This window comes from Ornithodoros turicata, chromosome 4, assembly GCF_037126465.1.
Source record: "Ornithodoros turicata isolate Travis chromosome 4, ASM3712646v1, whole genome shotgun sequence".
NCBI classification, from domain to species: Eukaryota; Metazoa; Arthropoda; class Arachnida; order Ixodida; family Argasidae; genus Ornithodoros; species Ornithodoros turicata.
This window is the reverse complement of record NC_088204.1, coordinates 18,302,851-18,321,979: the sequence shown is the minus strand read 5'-3', so window position 1 is coordinate 18,321,979 and position 19,129 is coordinate 18,302,851. Positions and strand designations below refer to the sequence as shown.

Below are 19,129 nucleotides of genomic sequence, written 5' to 3'. Positions count from 1 at the left end.
ACTTTCATCTTTCACCCCTCCATGCTTGTGATTCTGGATAAACCACTGATGCTACATAAAAAATATTTCGGGAGAGGATCGGGAACCTCACATAGGGGAGAGGAATTCGCTTTGTTCTCCCTCTCCCAAATGCACTACCAAAGGCACTTTTAAATTACCGCGTGAACTGCGTCACGCCGTCACGCGACCAATGCGCGCGCTCCCGAAAAAAGCGGCGTCGCCCGCTGCGGCCTACACGCTTTGGCACGGTCACCGACGGTTGCCCACGCGGGAATATGGTTCTGCAATATGTACCTGAAAAGCTGTATGTTTCGCCACTTCGCTGTAGCAGCTGTCTGTCAACTATGCGCTGTAATGATGGTGGCTTGTAAAACGAAGAGATCTGACCAGTCTACTTATGCAGAAGCGTATTTATTTTCGCGTGCAGCAGAATGTGTGTCCGGCATGGAAAACATTTCGAGGGACTACAACAACATGGTTGCGAATGCGGTCTTCTGTAGCCAAAAATGCCCTGACATGCACAAGGACGACTTTGACCAGTATGGTTATGCGACGTTGGACAGATACGCCTGTCGGGCGAAGTGTCAACGGAAGCTTCTCGATGTGCCAGATACCCCACAGCGTGTAATTGAATTCGCAGACGAGATTTCGTACGACAGCCTTCGCCTCTGCACTGAACAGGCAAGTGTGAAAATTGCTGCATTTGATATAGTGCGCGGCCTTTGACCTTGACACACTTCTCAAAATGAACATCCGGAGCAGACGCGACGTCTGCTTATTGAGGCGTTGCCACTGCTGTCAAAGCCCACAACGTTTTGCCTGATACTGTTCGAACGAATAATTCAGAATATGATGCTTCCCATGTCAAGTGACAGTATGAGCCCTCTATCAAAGGAGGGTAGACTTCATATGCGCGCATTGGCAAGGTTCAAGTCTTTTCCCTGTACTTGACTGTCAACACTGATGAGGCCTTTTACCAGATAGTAATACACATTTGCAGGCGAATATCTCTAATCAACCTGGAAAGGGTAAGCATGGTTCAGAAGGTGCATACCCCGGCTACCATCCAAGCAGCGTTTTCTTGCAGAAGAATCACACAGTTAAGTTATTGTATACAGTAATGGTATAAAACAGAATGTGTCCTTTCAGCTGTGCTCTCAATGTTAGCAATAGTTTGGTCCAGTTATTCATTTTTGCTGCACCATGTAATGTGCAGAACCACACAGTTATTTGTGAGCAGGTGGAGGAAATTGTTTCAAGCCTATTCGGATCACTCGAAGAGTGTCGGGCAGCTTGCGAAGACAACAACCTTCCATCAGATCCACGGAAGAGATTTACGCTGCCTTTTACACGTAGGTATTGCGTGTGTAGTTTTTTGGGTAGTGGAACATGCAACTGGATGAAAATAGGCAGAAACCAGTCGTTGATCTATGGGGGGAGAACCCCCCCCCAAAAAAAAAGATCATGAGCCCCTTTGTTGCTTGAACAGAAGAAAGAGAGAGAGAAAGCACATTTAGTTGCACGTGACTTTGTTTTTCAACCTTGTAGTTCCCTGATCGAGGTGCATGTTTATTCTTTCCAGGGTATGCCATATCTGAGTTGGAATGTAAGACTGGATGTCTACTGTGGTTAGAACACTTCAATGGGACGCACCATCCCAGACTTTTGTCTGCGGCATACGAGAACCTTCAGATTTGTTACTACTATAGTAAGTGCATTTAATACAGACATTATGCTTCACATCATTCCTGCTGTGTTCTCTCGGTAACTGTCAGATATCTTCCTTTCCTGTGGGAAAACCACTAAACTCACGTGTGGTGACCATATGCCGGTTAGTATTTAATGATTTCAGACATCGCAGTGTTGCTCCATCTGCTTCTGAAGTATGATATGTCGCGTAGCAAAGTCGTCCTATCTTATCATATGTCTTGTGCTGCTCATTTTGTGTTCTGTTTTTTCCCGAGCTAAGGGACACTTTGCCTATTTCTGCTCTAATTTGTACTTTCAAAAATGCATATGGTAACATACATAAACAATCTGAAAGTAAATTTCAGTGAGCTAATGCTGCTTTATTGCGCTGTAGTATATGTTCAATGTAGCCATAAAATTTAAGCCCATCCCAACTTGTGAGAGACTCACGAGTGATATGTGATGCGGGGATGCAACAACTGATCCCCTTTATGCCCCTTAAGTGCCTCGACGCTGGTAGAAACTGCGTAGAAATCTGAAACCCAGTGAAAGTGAAACATTTTGAAGACAGATTTTTGTGTTTTTGAAATAGCCAATTGGAATTTACTTTCTGGATACTCCTTGTGTTTCCTCATGATCTCATTGGATGGGACTCACCTTTCATGCAAAACATCTGTTCCCTTCCTTGTGCTGTGCCACATAGCTCTGACAGAGGTGGCAATGTTTCAGTTTCAGTTTATCTTGCACCAAAACATGGTGCTAGGGGGGACTGGGCAAAAAGCAACAGATGTGTGCTTGACAAGGCCCAGCCTCCCTGCGAATGTGGGCAGAGCCAACTACGTGAAAACTCCCCAAACAACACCAAGCTTTATAAGTCTCTCCTGCAGTTGGCCTTTCGTGTGTTGTTTCTTCTGTCAGCCTCATCTCGTATTGAGAAGTACTACGGTGGTTTATCCAGAATCCCAAGCATGGAGGGGTGTTGGAAAAAATTGGTGGGGGGGGGGCCATTATTATAGTTACGTCATTACAGCTTAACATATCATTACCGACATGTGTGTAAAGCTGAAATCGCAAGGGCACCCCCTGTAGGGGGTACACAGGTGAAAAAGTTAGGGGGTGCCGCTGAACATTTTGGGGGATGTAGGGGGGAGTCTGGATAAATTACTGGAAGTACACCTTAATGGCATACAATACAACCTGTATTCCACAGGTAATCGCCTCCAAGGGGCGTCTTGGAATACAAAGCCTTCACTTTACCCAAAAGACCTGGATGTCTTAGTGAAGAAAGCATTTGACGACCAACGACAACGGATTCAGCGGGAGTGGTACTTTCTCAGACGGGTACTTTTACAATAATGAGCAACTGCACAGGGCTGCATGAGTTGGTACCTCTTTCAATTGATCAGTTATTTCTGTTTCAGGAAGTGCTGCAGTATTTGAAACCCTTGCAGGAAGAAAGAAATAAATTGATGAAATTGAGAGCATTACTCAAAGTAAGCATTATCTGCCGATTGTACCTTCTTGAATGGCTCTTCAAACTCGCTAAAAAAATGTATGTATTATAGCATTGGTATAGTATTGTAGTATGTGTATGTAGCCAAGTTGTCACCATGGAAATGCCAATTAAGGACACATAAACACACAAAGCGGTTTGTTACAACGTAGTGACAAAATGCGTGACTGCATGAGTTGAAGGTAGGAGAGACAGTGAGTAGGTGCGTTAAGTAGGCGCCCCAGGGGTGCGAGTGTTTCAGACTCTACTCACTTAACGCGACACAAGCTCCACTCGCGCACCCAGGAACGTGAAACTCAGAGCCGTTTTTCGGGCTCCCATTTCGTTTCCATGCGTGGAAGCAGACAACAAATGCCCAGGTGCTTAAGATTTTCCGTGACGTACTTCCTCTTCAGTGGCGGCAGGACGACCTTCGAAGTTTGGGCTCGGAAGCAAAATACGGACTTGGTGTTAACGAATGCTCAGGTTTCAGTAAACTGTAATATTTTTCGAACTGTTATCGTGCTTTTTGATTAGTGGGCAACTTCCAAACGGATGTCGGCGCTTATTTGCGGGAAATGCGGTGCTTTAATGCAGACACCAGTAATATATAGAATTGATGCAGAGATTTAATTTGGCAATTAATCTAGTCAGAGTGAATCAGCTGGGATAGGAATCATTGCAAAAAGAAACAAAAAAGCATGTCAGCAGGAATGGCTGTTCCTATTCACTAAAGTGAGCTTGTTTGTAATACCTCGGGTTCTGCTAGGGCAGGCTTTTTTGTGACTCAGAATAGTGGGTGGAGCATTGGTCTAAGGACCCCATTCGCTGTCCCATTTTTCAAGTGTGCGTAGGGTTGCCACCTTTCGTAGTGAAAAATACCGGCTGAGGGAGAGGAGGTGGAATAGAGGGAAAGGAGGAAATGTTCGCGGGAAAGGGAAAGTGGGCGAGGGGTGGAGAGTATACAGAAAGAGAGAAAGAAAGAACGAGCGTACTCGCTCAAGACAATAATAATAATAATAATGAATAACTAAGAAAAGGACTGGTGACTACGGAGTTGGGTCTGTGCTCCAGATTTATTCAAGCTGTAGTGGAATGTTGAAAGGAAAACCCCGTAAAAGCCCCTATGAAAGGTGTTGAGCCACAAATACCGGCAAAAGGCTGCCGGTATCACCTTCCTACCGGCATTCGGCAGAGCGAGCAAAACCGGCCCTGCCGGTATAATACCGGCCTGGTGGCAACCCTAAGTGTGCGAGACATTTCATCATAACCCCCTGCTGGTCACGAACCTCCTGGGGGTCGCAACCCACAGTTTGGGACACACTGGTGCACAGAAATGAGAAGCCATTCCAAAATACTGCTTTGCCTAGGAATCCATTTTTTTTTAGAAATTATTCTTGCATGTTTTAGGAACAGCTGTTGCAAGCTCGAGCTGATCTCGGAGAAACAGATCTTGGAAAGGGCATCACTATCACTCGTGATGAAGCAAAGCTGAAGGGTACATCCAGGTTTGAAGCTGAAGGTTTTGTATCCCAGGAAGAGTGCGATATGCTGTTCCAAATGGGCCGCGTAAGTATGGAGAGGATAACACGCAAGACACTGCGGTTACTAGATGACAGGCTTGTGCTTTTGTGCTGTGTCATTACTAATCAGTAGGAGTAGTAGACACACTAAGTGAGTGTTCTTTGCTCATATGTTTGTGCATGTCCAAGAAAATTATATCCTCGCAATTAGGGCAGTGCAAAGAGCAAAGACTTTCTTCTTCTTTTTCTTTACATCAGTACTACTTGAAAAACAGGAAGGCAAATGTTTAATCAGGTTTCAAATAGAAAACCTATGTTCAAATTAAATGGAGGAGTGCAAATGTGCACAGCTATATGAGAAATATTAGAAATATATGGAGAAATATTCTCATGTAATTCTGCCTTTTGTGAAATATACTGCGTTACCTTTGGTTGGTGGAGTAGTGAACTGTGAAGTAAGGCCATTATTATTGTACCAGGTGGCATGTGCATCCATTTTTGATTGAACTTTTCATTCCATTTTCAATTCAATTGAATCTTTACTCTCACAGTGAACTTTGTTCGGTGTCTCTTTCTTGTTACTGTAGGCCTCAAGGGCACGGTTTTTTATCGTACATGAGGCAGCTGACAGGGTAAGGAACAACAACTGTTAATCTTGTGGTGACAAACGTTTCTTGAAAGGCTCACCAGAGCACACATCACGTATACCCAATCCAACAATAATGATGCCCGCTGAATCCATAACCACATAAGCTATGTGATCACAGGTGCAATATAGCACAAGGCAAATGATACTGGTAGGGGCAGGTGAACAACTCGTGAGATTAGTGACAAACTGGTCTTGAGGGGGAATCAGTAAGCAACATACCTAAAGCCCAGGCAAGCAATGTATTTATGAGGAACTTAGCATCTCTCTGGGCCTGAGGACTAAGGGACGAAGACAAAACCATACAGGAGAGAAACAGGACAGGACAGGACTGAGCGTAGTGTACAATGGTTGTTCAAGGTTGACCGTTACTTTTATTTCTTTAAATACGATGGAAAATTTGGGAAGCACCAAACTACATCAGTTTTTCAAAATATGTTCACCGTGTGCAGCTAGACACCGCTGCCATCGCTGTGACAACTCTTTGATGCCATTGGCGTAGGAAGAAGTGCGATGCTGTCGTAGCTACTGCAGAACATCTTTCCGCGGAGCTTCATCTATGTGGAACGTCTTTCCTCCAAGGTGCTGTTTAAGGGGCCCAAACAAATGGTAATTGCTTGGGTCTAAATCAGGGCAGTAAGGTGTACGGGGGAGAGTTGTACACGTTACTTGAAAAAAGTAATTGATTACCGTTACAGTTACTCTCGTGGCAAAAGTAATTTTTTACCGCTACAAATTACTCGAGTAAAAATGTAATTAAGTAATGCGCATAAAAGTAACACCGTTACTTTGAGCGTTACTTTGGATTGCTTTGACTATGGTTACTGTGCCTAAATGCAGGTGTCGCAGTGATGCCAAACATGGAGAGTAATGGTAGACATGCAAGGCCACTCCAAACAGACACACACTGTATGCAGGGCTCTATTTACAATTTGTGTCAAACGTGCGGCAGACGTTTGAATGACATTTGCGGAAGGTTGACTGAGGTTGCGAAGGTTTGTATAATTATTATTTTACAATACTGTAGGACTCCGAGTCGGAGACCAGCAGCTACTTTACTGGAAAAGTAATCGATTACTAGTAACAGATTACTGAAAATTGAAATGAGATTACTTTAAAAATGACTTGTGCAGAAAACTAATCGATTAATTACAAAATTACTCCAAAAAGTGATGGATTACTAGTAACGCAATTACTTGTAATGCGTTACGTACAAGTCTGGTATGAGACAAAACCTCCCAGTGCATTTTGGCCAGGATTGCTACCGTCAAATACGCCATGTGAGGCCGGGCATTGTCATGAAGAATATGTCCCTTACAGACAACATCCTAGACCTTTTCTTGCGAATTGCATTTCACACTGTACCCTTTATCAATGTGGAGTCGTACTGGGCAATAATCATGACCCCTTGCTTCAACAAGTCCACATGGATGACACCCTGCATGTCCGAGAAGACAGTTCCATCGACTTCCCAGCAGACGGCTGCATCTTGCTTTTCTTTGGAAGCGGGGAAGTCTTATGTCGCCATCCCATGCTGCTTCCTTTTGTCTCTGGGGTGATATGATACATCCATGTTTCGTCACATGTGACGATTGATTGCAAAAATTTGTCCCTCTCGGACTGAAACCGGTTCAGCAGCTGCTCAGAGAGTGCCATCCGTGCTCCTCCTTGGTCACAAGTGAGGTGTCGGGCAACCCATCTTGCACAGACTTCCCAGAACAGCAGGTGCTTGTGAATGATTGTCTCCACACTGCCAGCACCAATGTTACGCTTGGCCACAATGTCCCAAACTGCTACTCGCCGGTTCTCGAGGATGGCTTTCTCAATGCCTGTGATGTCCACTGGCATGACCGCAGTCGGACGAACATGTCCATGTGGTTCATTTGTCATCACATCCCATCCTTCGCCAAACTGTCTGCACCTATCTTCTCTCCTTTACAAGGAACTTGATTATGCATCGCTGTTCCACGGACACACTGCTCGCCTCCATGATAGCTGCCGCTGCACATGCTGCTGTCCTGAGAAAGAGTCTCAGTTTGTTCTCCGAAAGTTTTAATTACGTTTTCTCACTGATTTTTCTCGAGCAAAAGTCTCTGTCAATCTTGAATGACCTTTGTATTTGTATTGCACGTTTCACACAGATTGCGTGGAAAGTTGTGGTGGAAAAAAATAGAAAAAGAAGCCTGAACCTTGAGACAAACACTGTGACTGAAAGAGGCCATAACCGCTTTTGTGCCAGAATAATCGTCATCGGTGACTCAGAGTCATCATAAACTGTTCTTTTTGTAGGTTATAATAATTCGAGGCTTTACGTCGCGAGACAACTATGTTTTGTAGATGAGGTGGTGCTTCACTGCATGGGACCCTGCTGGCAAAAATGGAGAGAGGCTAGATGTGCAGGTTAGAGCACCGAACGGGCTGTGTCCTTAGGGCGAGGCGTTGGCTTTCCTTCGATTTACCCGCCCGGGCCAGACCCTATGGCTCCATACCTGACCCGATCTGGGCCTGGCCCATGCCCGAAGAATTTCTAGATTTTCCGGTCCAGGCCCGGCCTGAGCCAAAGGAACTTATAGGTTACCCAGCACTGCCCATTGTAGCCTGCTGTAAAAGTTGAGCGTTACTACCTAACAGTGGGGTAACACAGGCTTGAGCTCGAACTAGGCCCGATAATGTACCGATCCGGGCCCATAGTGGTCAAACTCGAGCCCACCCTGGGCTTGTAAAAGGAAAGTTTTGCCCTGCCCAGCCCACGAGCCGGGTTCGGGCTTTCGTGTAAGCCTAAGCCTGTGCAGTAGAGCCCTGCATGGGCCCGGCACGGGCTGGGCCTTCGTTGGCTGTATGCTCGGAGCCGACAAAATACGCCAGCACTGTGGGCCGGGATGTCAAATATGTTTCCGAAAGTCTGGCTCTGCCGGGTCATGCATCTAACTCCTTCTCAAACAAACCTTCTCAAAGCCCCTTCACATTGCTCCTGTCTCCCCACGTATCTCACAATCACGTTCACAAAGCTTGGTGAGAGGAGTGGGGATTGGGAGAAGGAGTTTGTTGACAACATCCCCTACCTCCACAAAAACTTGTAGTGTAACAATAACACTCTTGCCTGCCTGCATTCCAGATTTAATTTGATCTTGTGCTGTAGCGGTGTTAAACCGCCAGTTCTTGTACATTTGCGGTCTTGTTTTCTTGTCTTATAAACTCACTTATAAATTTGTTTGATAAGCGTCTGGGAATGCCAGGCTGGGCTCTATTCGCTGAGTCATCAAGCCGGGCCGGGCCCTACTCACTAGGCCACCGGACCGGGCTGCATAGAAACAGGAAGGGCCGGGTCGGGCCATTTTTCTATGCGCCCAGGCCGGGGCAGGCCCGGAAAAGTTGTCCCGTGCAGAGCTCTACTGTGCAGTAGAGTAGGTGTACAACCAGTAGTCTCGTTACATGGTGACATCAGGAGCACATAAAGGAGCTCCACCTCATTTCAATAATTTCCCCAGAAATCGACCTTTTGGGGAGCGGGGTGGGGTGGTGGTGGGGGGTACGTGTATTGGTAGTCAAGCTGTATTGAGCAATAACCGAAATTTTATGGGAAATCCCTTCCTAATTTAATTTTGGTGTAAGAACTTATGAACACTATCCAAGTCAAATATGTAATTACAAAATGTAAAGCATTGTCAGCAATGTACATTACGTGGAAGTTCATTGTGTGTGAACTAGACGATGTTCATGTCAGCATGTAGTTTGGAGCAGAATATTTTGCAAAACATACCATTGGATATGCAAGCCAAAGGGATCAAAATTGTTCCCGTAGTGACGAGGTTAGGCCCGTGTGGCCATATCTGTTTTCATGTGTCTAAATTGGTGACACAGGGAGATACCCGAAAAGATGTTTGGAAAGGTATATTTCTTTCAGTTTCTCCCAGTTTCACACACCGCCTCTCAGGTGTGGAACTATGTTGTTACGTTTTGCTGCCCTCTTGTGAGGCTGTGTTCATGTGGGTCATGTGGTTGTCTAGCATTGTCTAGTGTTCTTTGATAATTAACCCAACAAAGCGAACATCTATTATCTTAAAATCTCCAGGTTTGGCCTTGGGGGAAATCCCGGGAATTGGGGACATGAAAGTACGCTGGGACATTAGTATCTCCGGGTCTGACCCCGTAACCCTCAATTTCCTCACTAGAGGTGAATTTCTCCCAGGTTGTGGACCTGCATCTTACAATATTTACCCCAAGTCTGTAACAAGTGTGGCAATGTAGGCTCTGTTGAAGTCAAGTGGTGTGGAAGAGCTTGAACTACCATACCACCGTCAATATCATAATCATGGTGGTGTGCAGCTGCGGACAATAGGAGAGCACTCAAAAGAGTAATACAAGTTGATATTTGTATTACCCTTTTCGTGCTACCAAAGCTCCAAAGGTAGTTGCATGCGACATCATATGCACACACATTCGTGAAAAAAAAAAGTCAAAAAGTGAAGAAAAAAAAAGCTTTCCTTTGAGATGACTGTACACACGAGGTGTAGCCATATGTCGTTTTGAGACACATTGATTTCAGTAATCATTGTGGCAGTTCTATGAGTAAGAAGACTACATTCGGTATACTCTTGCTGCGCATGCATGTTGTGACAGCGGCTCAAATGCTGCAACCAGTGTCTTATTTCGAATGGGATAGCAGTACTTACTCATATTTATTACAATATCCTGGGTGATTACAGTCCGCATTTCTCCACCAGGTGAACACACAAATAGGCAAGCCCCATCTCCTCCTATTTTGTTACCTTGCATCCATAATGGTTCGTCTCTACCATGGCCAGAGCTATCTTTTGGGGTATTTTATTTGCCGCAAAGCGGAATGGGATTCTCAAATGATCGACTTGCCAAGCCACGGTACACATGTAGAGTATTTTGTATCGTGACATGCATATGGTAGTCTTAGTCCAAATCATCATCCTAACATGCGAAGCAATGAAGTATCCGAAGAATGAATAACTCTGAAACTTTTGCTTGTGGCATAGTGCAGTGTTTTTCTTTTTCCATGTGTTTCTTTTGATGAGTTCCTCCTCAGGAACTTTTCATATGCATGTTCCTCAGATATGCTTTAAGAGTCTTCCTTCGCAGGTTTTCTCTCAATGAAACACTGCGTGCACCAAATGACATTCCTTATGTCTATTCTACACCGAGCTTTCACTTTATTAACGATTTGTAATTTCAGAATTTGACTGTCAGGGGAAATGGATACGATGGGAAGGAACAGCCTTTCTCAAAATTCGAACTCTTCAAAGGCTTCTCACCTGAGATGGCAGCACAGGTGAATCACCTTGAAACTCTATCATTGTGTCTTGGAAACAGCTCTGTGACTGCAGTGTGGCCATGGGCACATTACATTATAATCGATAAAAACCCCTGTGAGTGGCAACTAAAAGACGTGACTCAGTGTAGAGCGATTTTGTCTGTCGCCTTCTGTGCGATGGTGCCATAAGGGTATAGATATGGCCTTGTCTGATTCACGTCATGTGAGCCTGGCCATTACCTGTGTCAGTACCGGGCTTCTGACGGTGGGGGCCTATCTGCATGACCCCTGACCCATGGTGGTTCATATCAATGGCACCCCATTTGAAAATCACAACCTGGAACCAGTTGGGGGTCATGCTGGTTCTGACTGGTTCTTGTGGGTTTTAATGTGTTCCAGCTTATCACGGGAGGCCAGCTTAGGTGGTTCCAGTAGAACTGCAGTCCATGTACAATTGCTTTAAGCTGAATAATATCCAGTTGGGTTCCAGTAGAACTGGAGTCCATGTACAATTGGTTTTCAGCTGGATAATATACAGCTGAAAGGGTTCCAGCTGGATCCATTACGACTGGTTCCAGCTGGATCCATCAAAGCTGGTTTCAGGTGGATACATCTGAGCTGGTCTCTGCTCGGGTTTGTTCTATAAGCCAGCTTAGATGGGACCACTTCAGTTTCCAAATGGTTTCAGCTTGTGATTTTCGACTGGGGCAGCCAGAAAAATATTTTGGGACGCGGTCTGTGGGGACTGGAAAAGGAAGGTTCTCACCCTTGTTTCTCTCCCCCCAAATACACTATATGCCTTGTCTGCACCTATAAATCTAGCATTGGCCTGTGTAAGGTGAAGCTGTGTTCCAGCAGCATATTTGTAGCAATTCTGCACTGCATATTTTTTATTGTATTATTATTATTCATCTGTTATGGTATATCGAATGTTCTTGATGTACCTTTCCTTCGTACTTCAACTTCCCCCTCCCTCTGTGGTGAGAGACATCCTGCACCCTTGGTCACATTGCAAACTTGGGATAACTCTCGTTCATTTGCAGCTCATTGCAAGCGGTCAGCTGAAGCCAGAGGCACCACGTGTCTTGTTGAAATTGGCGGAGCGTGTTCGTGCTTATATAAAAGCTTACTTTCAACTTGAACGGGAGCTGTACTACTCCTACACGCACCTCGCCTGCCGTGAGGCACTTCCAGGTATGGAAGCGTACGCGTTCATTCGTGCCTCATTAATATGGACCTCGCTAATATGGACGACTCAAAATGTAGACGATTTATATGGTGACCAAACTTTTTCGGTGTAGCTATGGGAACTCGCTTTTCGGACAGTGGACAGTGCAATAGGGTGCTAAACCTATATAGGGCTCTATGTGTGGATGGCATCGGTATCAAGATAACTTTGCCCGTCATTGAGCAAACATTTTGCTGCGTGCAACGCAGGAACAGCTTTTTCGGAGAACAAAACAAAGGGTGGACAAATAGCTCTGAACAGTATGTTCCAGCCACAGAGATGGTCATATAACTTGTCTGGAGAGTTGACAATTGAATTAGATGAGTGCACAGGCATATCAAGATCACCATCACAGCTGTCATGCACTCTTAAAAGTGAACCTCGCAGCATGGCATGCTCCTAGCCAACCATCATCCCGAATGACACCGTTCTCGCCCCTGGTTTGTTGAAAATGGGAGGCCTTACGCAATTATGTGTAATTAAGGCCCCTGGTTTTCTGCTGCGGCAAATTCAAAATTCCACGGCACTGACTTGTAAATTCCTCGAATTTCCGCGGCAAGTAGTCAACAGCTGCATGAAACGGGAAACACTTTATGTTCTTGGATAATGCGGGAACAGAAAGTATTTTATAATCTTAGAGATTCAAAGCACTGTTGTGGTTCAGCATTACATGATATCTTGTGTTCTCCTCTGACAGCAAATGCCGTCTGTCGTCTACAATAATTTTATAACTGCTGAAAGGTCTTTCAGCATATACAGAGTTTATAGGAACTGAGAAACACCTAATCGCAATAAACGCTAAATTCAAGCCCGCTACCTCGTTACGTTCCGAAACCCAATTAACGTATTTACTCGCATAATTTGCGCACTTTTCCTCCAAAATAAAACAGGACAAGTTGGGGGTGCGCAAATTGCGCGGGAACGTGCGTTACGATATTCAAACGATGCAAAATTTCAATATTTTAGTTTTTTTTTTTTTACTTTTGTGTTAGCGCCGCGAAGCAACTGGTGCTATGAGCGGTGTACAGATGAGGACAGATGGAGAGAGAACAGCAGAAAGGAGGGGGGACAGGGGGGAACATTTTAGAATGCCGGTCATATAGGGTCTCGGTAGAGCCGATAGTGACGTTATCACTGCATTGCGCAAGCGCGAAAGACGTACCAAATACCGCACAACCGCCGACGGCCGGGAGGCAAAATGCCGGTCCACTTTGCCGCTCTTTTCCCGGTGAAATACGCCGAGACTAGAGACTATACGTAGAGACTCTAGCCGAGACGATGCTGGAATCGCACTCGACAACCGAAAGCACGCTATGTTCACCAACTTTGTCTGTGTTGAGGTTTGTCATAGCGTGTTTGTCCAGCGTTTCTTTCGCGTTTTGTAGTTCGAGCGACAGTATCGTCCATCGCGTCAGTGGACCACCACCCGAAAGTGTGCGCAAAACAAACAAATCCACGGTAATAACTTCCGTAGCACTGACGGCGTTACGAAAAGCAATCGCCACGGTCGCTGAGTCGCGCGTGCCAGATATACGCGCGCGAAAACGCGGGTGCGCGAATTATGCGATGGCGCAAAATATGCGAGCAAATACGGCATGTCGAAGGGTCACGTGTACCTTGGAGCAGCTGGGAGCCTGCACAGCACGCGCTTCTATCGATGCTCTTTTGCGTGAGCGTGCAATACTTCTCCTGAGACGCTGCACATCGTATAGTAACTGTCCACATCGCGCCAATCGCGTTCTTCGACCCAATCGGATTTCCGCAAAATTCCGTGCAAAACACCGCAATATTTAGAGCAAAACAATAGATTCCGCGAAATTCCGTGCCAAACGAAGGATTCCGCGATGAATTCCGGACTCTGCGAAATTTCGCGGAATTGCAGAATCGCGGAAAACCCGGGTCTTATGCATAATTGTACAAAAAAAAAAAAAGGCGTACGCCTTCAGTTTTCAACAAATCAGGAGCGAGAACGATATCTCACTCGGGACGATGGTTGGCTATAGGAGCATGCTATGCAGTGGTGTGTTAATTTATCAATTTTGTTTTAGGAGAATGGCTACCAGCAGCACGCATTCCACGTTACTGAGATTTTACCCACTTTGAGTTACACATCGTGCACGTGAACAAACCCCATTTACTGCTTTCCTCCTTCAATATACAGGGTGTCCCAGCTAACCGCGAACATATTATTAAAAACTATATATAACTTTTTCCAAGATGAAATCAATTGCAATATAACATATGCTGAAGGGCACTCCTTAGGAGGGCATTAGCAAAGCCCTAAGGCAATGTATTAATTAACTTTCATTAATTAACTTTTTAATTACAACAGCTACGAAGTTGTCCCAATGAGAACATCTGTTCCTTTCGGTCACCTGATATCGTAGCCCTTTTCAGAACAAAAATCCGTTCGATAGATCGCCTGCAAAAAATTCGCGAAGGAACACCATTTTTCTTTATTTTGTTCATTGCGCTTCTTAGAAGACTCGTCTTTCCTTCACCCCCAATGTGAGAGGGAGAAAGAGCACACTATCGCCTCTTGCGTCCTGGAAAAAGATTAAAAGAAAACAGAAAACACAACCCAAGATAAGGCCAGTAGGTTCCGATCGTTTGTTTTTGTTTTGTTTCCGCAAGTTGTCTCAAGCTAATCTTCGACGCATGAGGCGGCACCGTGCTCATTCACCCTCTCACATTGGGGGTGAAGGAAAGACGCGTCTCCTAAGATGCGCAATGAACAAAATAAAGAAAAAAATGGTGTTCCTTCACGAATGGATTGCGGGAGATCTATCGAACGGATTTTTGTTCTGGAAACGGCTACGATATCTGGTGACCGAAAGGAAGAGATGTTCTCATTGGGACAACTTCGTAGCATTTATAATTAAAAAGTTAAGTAATGAAAGTTCATTAAGACATTGCCTCAGGACTTTGCTAATGCCCTCCTAAGGAGTGCCCTTCAGCATATGCTATATTCCAATTGATTTCGTCTTGGAAAATGTGATATATATATTTTTTAAACATATGTTCGCGGTTAGCTGGGACACCCTGTATTTGTTTGGTTTTTCTGTAATACTCGATAACATGTATGACTCGCTTTGTGGACAGTTTCAGCCAAGGGACGGAAGTGTCCATAATAATGAAGCATGACTGCATTCTTTCTTTTTTTTGTCTTAGTTTAAGGTCTCTAGATGCATTTTTTCTAGGGGCACAAGAGGGGAGGAATGACATGAGTCATCCAGTCCATGGAGACAACTGTAATTTCGAAAAGAATACGGGAAGGTGCACTAAAGAGAGTCCTGCATACACTTGGAGAGATTACAGGTAAGCCCTACAACAGAACATTATGTATAGACGTAAAGCACGTAAAGGATGTAAACGTTACATAAAAGACATGCGAAAGGTGCTTCCAACATATATTTTTTTAGTGCGTGATACGAACGTGCTACTTTTGGGAACCATTACACAAAATGCTGCAAATGTCGCTGGTAACACTTTGGACTTTGTTTTGTGTAACTTGTCTCCCCTAACAGAAGTAGTGTATGAACCTCTTGTTCATGCCAATGTTTATCATGAGAGAGGCGGTACCCGAAACGGGGAGGGAGAGAGACGACACAACAAGAATTCTCGAACACAGCAAAAAATTTTATTTACCAGAGCTCTATATATTCTGCGCCAATCTCTGTTTCCTTCCAACTTCCTTCACAAATTCACAAACGTTCTGAAGGGACACACTACATATATAAATGAGGAAATTATATTGAACTGTATAGATATCTTAGAAATTTTGACTGGTCACTGGTACTAAGTGAAGTGTGTGCTAACCATGCAGTTGACTTGTTGACTTCAGTTGAACCTCTGTATGCAATAAGGGGATACGTCAAAGAATCCCAAATGGAGAAAACTTCAAGTGAATATTTGATAAAGTAATTGCAGCTGGGTTTCCTCGAATAATGCAAATGCAAAATGTGTAACATATATATGTATGTGTCTACTCTACATGTATGTCCTGGGTGTGTGACTTGCAGAAATTGGAAAAAATCCAGAAGCAGGACATATCCCCTTTTTCAATGTAACACCGCATGCACAGGGTTTGGGTGGAGAAAAAGACAGTTCCCACGAGCCAGACCTCGATGGCTGAACAATGGTGAAGTCACCTGTGTATAGTGGAGCAGCCCGGATCAGGCTTATCGTGCTGCTCAATAGGCTGCAATAGGTTTCCATGTGCTGGAAGAATGGAAAATTGCTAAAAGAAACCTTTCTGCATGTTTTTCAGTTCTGTCGTCTTTCTGAATGGCGACATTGAGGGAGGCGAATTCATCTTTGGCAGAAGCATGCATGACAGAGACGTAAGTGTAGTCTTTGGATCAGTTGTTGCTGCCAGTATTTGTGAAGGAGAAATGGCACATACTATGGAGAATATACGCCTAATGAGGCATTGAGTTAGCACATTAGCCATGCGAGACTGGGGTTCGTGCACATTTAGACGTAGCGCTACATGAACATAGGGCCTATTATTATTGTAAAGGTTCATTACAAATGTTGGTAAAGTTTTGTTGAAACCGCTCGCGAATTGAGAGATTGATGAGAAAATTTGATCAAAGGCTGGTTTGACTTGTAGACGTTGAAAACACATCATCAAAAAACATCAGTACACTAAATCACAAAACATCAAAATGCCAAAGTTCACAAGCCATAATAATTGATGCACCACTTCACGAAGGGAGATTGTCCAGAATTATGGCAATCTTATTTTCAACATTATGCATTGTATCTTGGATATGTACCATGCAGAACAATCAGCAGCATTTTCAGCACTGTCGATATCATCGATGCCTAAGTTTGGGTTTAAACCACTGTGGACCTCAGGATAGCCACGCTTGCTTGTGCTTGGCATCTTCTGGTCTGTTGTCCACTTCAAGGTCCAGAATGGCAGCCACCCTATTATTTTCACGCGTACAATCCGCAGCTTATCTGTTAAAAAGGTTCCCGGGGGTCCACTGCGGCTTATGCGGTGATGCGTCTTATCTGAGGGATGTTTCTCCTGGAGCTTCTCACCCGGCAAAAACGAGCCCCTCATATATGTGCCCCAGATGCCTTTGTGGGCGGCAGACCAGGGGTTCTCATCACTCTTCCTTCTTCCTTGAGGTCGGGGGCTTATCGAAGGATTAAACATATACGCGGAATGCCTACGGGCCTTCCCCTCTCCTATCTCTGAGTTACCAGGATTCTTTTAGAGTCAATCAACGTAGAGACTTGGGGTATTTGGCACATTGCTACTACTGAATAACTGTGCCAAGACAACACGAAGAGAAGATACGACTTCTAGAGTCAGTGCTCTCATTTGTCAATGTTGAGAATTCTTTCATTTGCACAAATAAATCTCTTTCCAATTCGTGTACCATTTACGTGCCTATCCCGTTGCGTTCATTGTGATATTATTCCGGCGTACAAGCCGCATCTTATCTGGCGGTGCGGTTTATGCGCCAAAAGTTTTCCTCAGTGCTGGAAAAACAGTGGCCTGTGGTGTATCGGCGGTGCGGCTATTACCCGTGAAAATACGGTACATAGCCAGTTTTTCATTTTGTTTACCGCTGGCTTCACTGGTCAGTTGGGGGTTCGTAAAACGAGAATATTTGTAAATTTGTTGAGGGAGTGGATATGTAATGTCGAGGTTTTGTAGTTCATGGGTTGGCTCCATCAACACATGCTCTCTTCTTCTGAACATTGATGTTTGCATCGATGTAATTAGATTCGATTCTTCAGTGTGCACATGAGCGTACGGAAGGGGGGCATCGTCCCCTGGAGCTCCAAGGTCACTTTGGAAATTGCCCTCTTTACATAGAAGTCGTCACGACTAGATCTGCCGCTAGACGACCGCTAGATCTGCTGGAAGTGGCTGTTGGTTGCACGTTTTGCCCCCCCCCCCCCCCCCCACCACCACCACCACCACGCACACACCTTGAAAAAAAATATCCTGGGAACGCCCATAATACCGATCAGTGGGGTTTACTCTGATCCGCAAGCACAGAGCGGGGATGTCATCATTACAATCATATTACAGTTGCAACAGTTTGATGCTTCATTGCTGCCATGTCTAAGGCCAGGTTCCCACTTGCGAGAGACTGGAGTCACTAAATAGGGGTACACAGTATCGCATTCCTTTTCCGCGCCGGAGCCGCCGCTCGGTGTTCGCGATTGGGCCGGTCGTGTCACGTGGTTTCTCCTTCCCAGAACGCGCCGTCCATGTTGAGTCCCTTCCATCCAAAACCGGTTTCTCGGTTGCGAGCTGGCTCGACTGCGCGCGGAGAAGGGGGAGATCGGCGTTCTGTTGCTAGGCGACGCAGCCGCGCCGGACCCAAGATGGCGGGGTCGCTCGCCGGCGTGGCTTAATGTTGCTACTCTGCTCCCTATTTAGGGACTGTACGAGAGACGTATTCCGGTCCCGCTCCGCCGCTCGCAAAGCGCACTTCGTTGGCGGCATCATCGCACTCGCGCCTCACCCACGTTCCGAGTTTTCGTTATGAAACGTGAATGCGCGAGACGTCGCCCGCACAGCGCTGCCGCATCACTGAGCCTGTATCCCCATTGGCTAGCCGCCGTCCGCGGGAGAGAGATCTGCCCTCGCGGCGAGGTCAAGGACGTCCTTCAAGCCGTCGCGGGCGCCCGCGCGGCAGTTCTCCCTAGAGTCACTAAATAGTTCTTCCGTCACTAGTTCTTCCGCAAGTGGGAACGAGGAATATATCTGCGAACGGAGCTGTCGCTAGTCGCGTTCGTTTTCTCCTTTCGTCTAGGCAACAGTTGTACCAAAATGTGGACGTGCGGTTGGCTTCGCTAGTGAAAACCTGCACGGAGTTCTGGCACTAAGGAAGGGTGAGCGCTGTATTTTAGCCCTGTGGCTCACGTTTGACCCTCAGCACGAGGAAGGTGGCCTGACGGACGCTGCGAAGGTGATCTACAGAGAGCAGCGAGAAGAGGCATAGCTGCAAAGTTTGTGTCGGCCTCCCTGTTTTTGTGGGAAATCATACCTTGCATAACAGTTGTGTAGAGCTATAGTTGTGTTTTTAAATTTAGGCACTAACGAAAAATAGGCTCAAATGATATTTTGGCAGCTTTGTGACATACATTATTTACAGCTATGTTTTTGTACGGTTCTATTGTTGACTATTATTATATACCAAGTCGAGCTTCCAGACCTTTTTGGTGCTTTTGGTTACTGTACAGATCTGATGCTTGGAATGGAAGCTCTGAAAATATACATTTGTTATGAAAGTGA

The 19,129-nt window shown here is 45.3% G+C and overlaps 1 protein-coding gene across 2 annotated transcripts; it reads left to right on the top strand.

Moving 5' to 3' along the window:
• Nucleotides 1-181: 181 nt before the first annotated feature.
• LOC135391218 (prolyl 3-hydroxylase 1-like) lies at nucleotides 182-19,129 on the top strand. 2 transcript variants are annotated; one of them, XM_064621378.1, is made up of 13 exons: nucleotides 182-681; nucleotides 1,001-1,099; nucleotides 1,217-1,352; nucleotides 1,583-1,708; nucleotides 2,900-3,030; nucleotides 3,111-3,182; nucleotides 4,592-4,750; nucleotides 5,292-5,336; nucleotides 10,554-10,649; nucleotides 11,675-11,825; nucleotides 15,060-15,177; nucleotides 16,130-16,202; nucleotides 18,648-19,129. In XM_064621378.1, the coding sequence occupies exons 1-13, from the start codon at nucleotides 289-291 to the stop codon at nucleotides 18,834-18,836; spliced, it is 1,788 nt and encodes a 595-aa protein (XP_064477448.1). In that variant the 5' UTR covers nucleotides 182-288; the 3' UTR covers nucleotides 18,837-19,129. The 2 variants fall into 2 exon arrangements, with proteins under 2 accessions (XP_064477448.1, XP_064477449.1); XM_064621379.1 differs by lacking the exon at nucleotides 5,292-5,336.